We start from the raw sequence: 5,542 nt of genomic DNA on the forward strand, positions 1-5,542 counted from the left end.
AAGGGGTGGATTTGGGGAGAGAAGATATTAGGGAAGGATTAGAAGGAATGGAAAGATGGGAAACTGAGGTCAGGAAGTATTGTATGAAAGAATAAATAAAATCATAATTGAGAAGCAAATCTACAATATTATCTTAACACTATTCTTGATGATTCAGAGTAAATTAACATATTTTCAACGTAAATGCTAAAAAGTTACTATAAGTAAGAATCTTCTTTCGAGTAAACTCAGCATCAGGGAAACATTTATGATATTAATTAAAATAGAGAAAGGGAATTCGTGTGGAAATATCAACTTATGGTGTACCGTGAACTGAAAGATCTCCATATATCTTGGCAGCAGAAATGTATAAAAGAATGTATGATACCATGAATTTAACTTAAATGATAAAAAATATTACTTTGCTTCTTGAACTATTAAATAATTTCAAAAGAATAAGTTTTTTTTAAATAATTGAGACTAGAACTCCTCACAAAATAAAATCCTAGAACCATTGCTCAATCCAGTTCCAAAGGATACAATGACCTCATATGATCTCTGTGAACACCAGAAATGAACAAATGCAGACATGCTGGCACAACACTCATACCTAGAAAATAATATAAATCTTCCCTTTTTATAATTATTCTTTAATCTTTTATTACAGTCATCACATTATCACCCACTGGTATTCACTCTGACTGTTCCTCATCCTATACATCCTCCCTGATGTCCAAAAGGATGTCTCCACCCCAACAGACCTCCCCTCTCCCTGGGACCTCAAGTCTCTCGAAGGTTATGTGTGTCTTCTCTCACTGAGGCAAGACAAGGCAGTCTTCTGTTGTATATGTTTTGTGGTCCTTTAAAAAATAAAGGAAAAAATGATCCCCTTTCAAAAAAGCCTGTTGGAATTTTTTGGCCAAAGTTTTTCAGCAAATTGATTGTTCTGTTTTCAGAACTCATTTGTACCAAAGGGTAATTAGGGATGGGAGTTCATCACAAACTTCTGAATAGTCAGGATATCAGGGTTGTACCTCCATATCAGGACTGAGGTGGAAGAGATGATGAAGTCCACCCAGTACATGACCACAAAGAAGACCACCAGAATCAAGATGGTCTGGGTGGCTCTTTTCTCAGGAGATGCTCTCATGTTGTTGATGCTATGCAGATGCTTGCATTGCCTCTGATGTCTTAACAAGAAAATCACCATGTACACACTTGTGGTCAGCATGACTCCTACAAGAAACACATCCCTTAAAATTGTCACTGTTAAAATCAATCCCCTTATGATGTTGTTTATTGGAAAGAGTGAGCAATATTTAGTGACCCTCATCTGGTTGGTCTCACTCATATTGGTATAAGCACCAACAGAGAAGAACTGATTAATGCTGAAAGACAAATTGAAAGACCAAAAATAGAAGAAAGCATAGATGACATATTTTTTTAATTTATGTTTAAATTTTGCCAACAGTGAGGTATTAGAACTGATTGTGACAGCCTGGAACACACTCAGGAGGCAGGTGATACAGATAGAGAGGCCTCTCATCACCCTGTTTAGGTAAATAGTTGCCTTACATTTGAAGTCATTCTGAATGTTCAGGAACTCAAACATGTCCTCAAGCCAAATATCCCATCCAGTGAGAACCATAATTATATGAATAAAGGTCAGTTGACAGGAGATCAGGTCCACAGGCTTAGGTCTGTGACTTGAGTTTGTGAAGATATAGAAAATCAGCAGAAACATATTGGATAGGACTCCTAGTCCAGCTTGGAAATAAAGGACATTCTTGATTGAAGACATAAATGGAAAGTGTATTGATTTTAAAAGCATAATGTAAGTCTTTTTTATATATCTGGAAAAAATATGTTAAATATTAAAATTATTATTCACTTCACAGTATGGTTATATAATCATTCTATTTTCCATACTAATCATTGAGTATCCTATCTCTCTTTTGATATCTCATCCTGGAAATAGCCTACATTTCTATATGTCCTCCAAGTCTTTCCTATATAGAAAATATATTATTAATAATAAATTAATTTAGAGTCACATCTATACAGAATACAGACTTTGTGTTCCTGTATTATACCTGAATCTCATACCTTGGAATTTCGATTTTATTAATTTTACTTGGCTCATTTTATATTTAAAATTGAAACAGTATTAATGAGTTATTAGAATTAGTCACAATTTGCAATAAAATGTACAAAAACTATGAGGAGATTGGGGAAAATTATAAAAGATATCAAAAAAACAGATTAGGATGCATTATAGTATAATTTTAGTAAGATATATTTAGAAATTTTCTATATATTTTCCTCACAATTTAATTAAATCCCAGGCAAAATGTCTATCACAGTTCATCTTTCATATGTTTCTTTTACCATGAGATCTTACATCCTCAGAATCTAGAATTAAAGACATAGATACAGAGGAAGACCATTGGTAAACTCCAATTCAAGATTAAGTGATTAATTCTAAGGTATCAAGAAAAGACCATTTTTTAAAAAATCTTTTTTGGGGAGGATGGTGGTGTAAATCCTTAACAAGATGTTTCCTTTTGGCTTTTTCAACAAAACATATTATTTTCCCTCACTTCCTCTGTGTTCTGTATTTGTCTCCCTACCCCTTACCTAAGGATCCACCCATTTCCCATTTCCTTCTTAGATCAATTATGTCCTGCTGCTACTCCCTTGTACCTTCCTCCCCACTTCATCTGTATTTACCTGCCTCTTCACCCTAAGGAGCCCAATCTTTTCTTATTCCTGATGAGACACTTGTAGTCTGCTATTCTGTTCTCCATTGCACCCACCCTCACCCCTGTCTTTGCAGTGGTCCCATTTTTGCCTTACTGGCTTCTACAGTTACACAATCTACATTCTACAGGCTACATAATCACATCTGAAGACTTGGAGCTGGGAGCCTCTAACAAGAAAGAATATGGAATGCTAAGAAAACCCTATTATCTATACATTTTTTTCCACTAGAGGCTTGCATATAATGGTTGAAGCTGAATCTGTGTGTGCTGACAAGTGATACTTGGGAGGTTTATACATTTATATGGACCATAATAATAGAAATTTAAGAGTGATTTTCATAAAATTGTAAATGTACTTGTCAAAACCCCTGGTATTATTCTATGGTCTCATTAAATGCTAAAGCTGTACTTTCAGTGATCGTTTCTGTAGTTCAGTACTGAAGCTGACTGTAGTTGACTGAAGCTGGAGTTATCCAAAGAGCATAGTGATCAAAAATTCTATTTGATAACTAGATAATTGTATATATTCCTGAGACTTGTGAAAATGCCATAAAGAAAATTGCACAACTGTCTTAAACCTCTGCTTGTGGTATGTACAAAAGTTATACATGTAAGATATGGATGTACACAGAAGCTGATAGTTATAAAACAAATTCTAAGTCTTTACCTGTGCAATTTCATAGATGTAAGACCTGAGAAATTTCTTAGTCAGGTTGAATCACTTCCCACAAAGAGAATAAAAAAATAAACAAAAGGAAATACGATAACAACCAAAAGGAGAAATCATTGTAATTGAAGAAACATATCTCTCTAAAGTTAAAAAAAATCCCTTAATATATAATGTTAACAGTGTCTTATGTATTCCTAGGCTATGAGTTAAAACTCTCATGAGAATTCCTAAAGATATGCAAACTTAACAAATAAGAAAAATACAGATAAACACTAAATTAGTTAGTATTTGTTGTACATTCTTAGCTTAAGTTTCATATTATTAAATGCATAAAGCCAGTTAACTCAATAAAAGAAGTAAAAAGAGAAAATACAAAATACAGTTTAAGGTAATGCTATGAAGGTAATCCTGCAAACCAATAAGTGTGTTTCTTTGTTCATCACCCTCTAAGGTATTTCAGTGTCTTGTTATAGGATTGAAAATTAATGCATTTTGCATTATCTATGTGGAACCGTATTGCATGAATTATTAGTGTACACACCCAAGAGAATCCTAAGTAAGATCCCCTCCCTAAATGTTGTGTCTGGAGCAACTTTTACATACATATGTAGGACATTCATTTTAAAAACTGAGGGAATGTCTTATATGTTTACCAAATATATAATACCCATTGATCACCTTCACACTTTTATCCTTTTCTATCACTGTATATATCTGCTAGGTCCTGCTCCTTTTCTGAATAGTCCCATTCTAAGGTTGTATATGTAACCAGAGATCATACTTAGAGAAAACTATGTATTTCTCTTAATCATTTCACTGATTCCTTTATGTCTACAAGCATCTGTGAAATGCTGGTGAAATTGGGTGACTCAAAAGTAATATTCCAAGCAGAGGATTGTCTAATCATTTAATACATAAATCCTTCTTCCTTCTACCACTTAATTACAGCTCTCATTATAATGAAGAGAAAAGGAAACACTCACCCATCTGGGCCTTCAACAAACATCCTTGTAGAATGTGGCCCTAAGATCTAGTTATAAGGAAGAGATATCATCAGCTCAAATCCCTTTAGACCTAGTTATCATGTCATCTGGAAAAGGACATTCTATACATGAGTTTGTTAGGAAGTGGCACTATCAAATGGAAAAGTGAACTTTCCTAATTCCAGGAAAACAGTAGAGTTGTAACAGCTGAGCTCTGGGTTTCCCATGTGTGAGCTGTTCTCTCCATTCTCTATCTGTCTGTGTGGACTGATCTCAGTCATTTTGAACAAAATTTGCCACAATAATATCCCACTTAAATAAAGTAGAAAACAGTTTTAGCAGAAGTGCGGACCATTATGAGACCTCAGGAAAGACTGCCACCTGTACCCACCTTTACCTACATCCTGTTCCAATAGGAAACCGCAAAATGCCTCTGGACACAGGAATACAGGAACAGTCAGCAGGAGGTACCTGCAGTTCTGGTCTGTTCCTGGAACTGAACTGAACCAGTCAAACAGCTCTCTGCACCCAAATCCTGTGGGGGAGAGAGCTGGACCCTCAGAAGTGCGGACATGCTTGAGAAATCAAACAAGACTACCCTCTGCCCACATTCCCGACCCAAAAGGGAATGGCCTAGTGCCATTTGTGCCCCGTACACACAGGAAACTAGGAGCAATCAGCAGCAGGACCCCACAGGTTTCTGCCTGAGTTAAAAGCTGAAAGACAGTCACCAGGAGTGACTAATAACTTGAGAGGAGAGCACCTGTTCCCAGAAACAGCTGAAAGGAAAAAGGAAAACAGTTTTAGAGGAGTTCTGACACAGAGATCTAGAGGAGGGTCAAGCCACTGTCAGAAACAGCAAGATAAGCTAATACCACAGACAACCTGATGGTGAGTGGCAAACACAGAGAGCCAAGCAACAGAAACCAAGACTACTTTCATGATCACAACCCAGTTCTCCAACTAAAGTAAATACTGGATATGCAAACTCACTGGAAAAGCAAGATGCAGATTTAAAATAACATTTTATGATGATGATGGAGGTATTTAACTAGGACATAAATACTCCCTTAAAGACCTATAGGCCAACACAAGTAAACATGTAAAAGCCCTTAAATAGGAAACACAAAAATCCCTTAAAGAATTAC

General features: G+C 35.7%; 1 protein-coding gene across 1 annotated transcript; it reads right to left on the reverse strand.

Annotated features, from left to right (window-relative positions):
- Window positions 1-958: 958 nt before the first annotated feature.
- On the reverse strand, window positions 959-1,810 carry LOC116903034 (putative vomeronasal receptor-like protein 4). The gene has a single exon (XM_032905338.1). It carries the CDS (start codon window positions 1,808-1,810, stop codon window positions 959-961), a length of 852 nt encoding a protein of 283 aa, XP_032761229.1.
- Between the last annotated feature and the right edge of the window lie 3,732 nt (window positions 1,811-5,542).

The sequence above is a fragment of the Rattus rattus genome, chromosome 6 (assembly GCF_011064425.1).
Source record: "Rattus rattus isolate New Zealand chromosome 6, Rrattus_CSIRO_v1, whole genome shotgun sequence".
Lineage (NCBI taxonomy): Eukaryota > Metazoa > Chordata > Mammalia > Rodentia > Muridae > Rattus > Rattus rattus.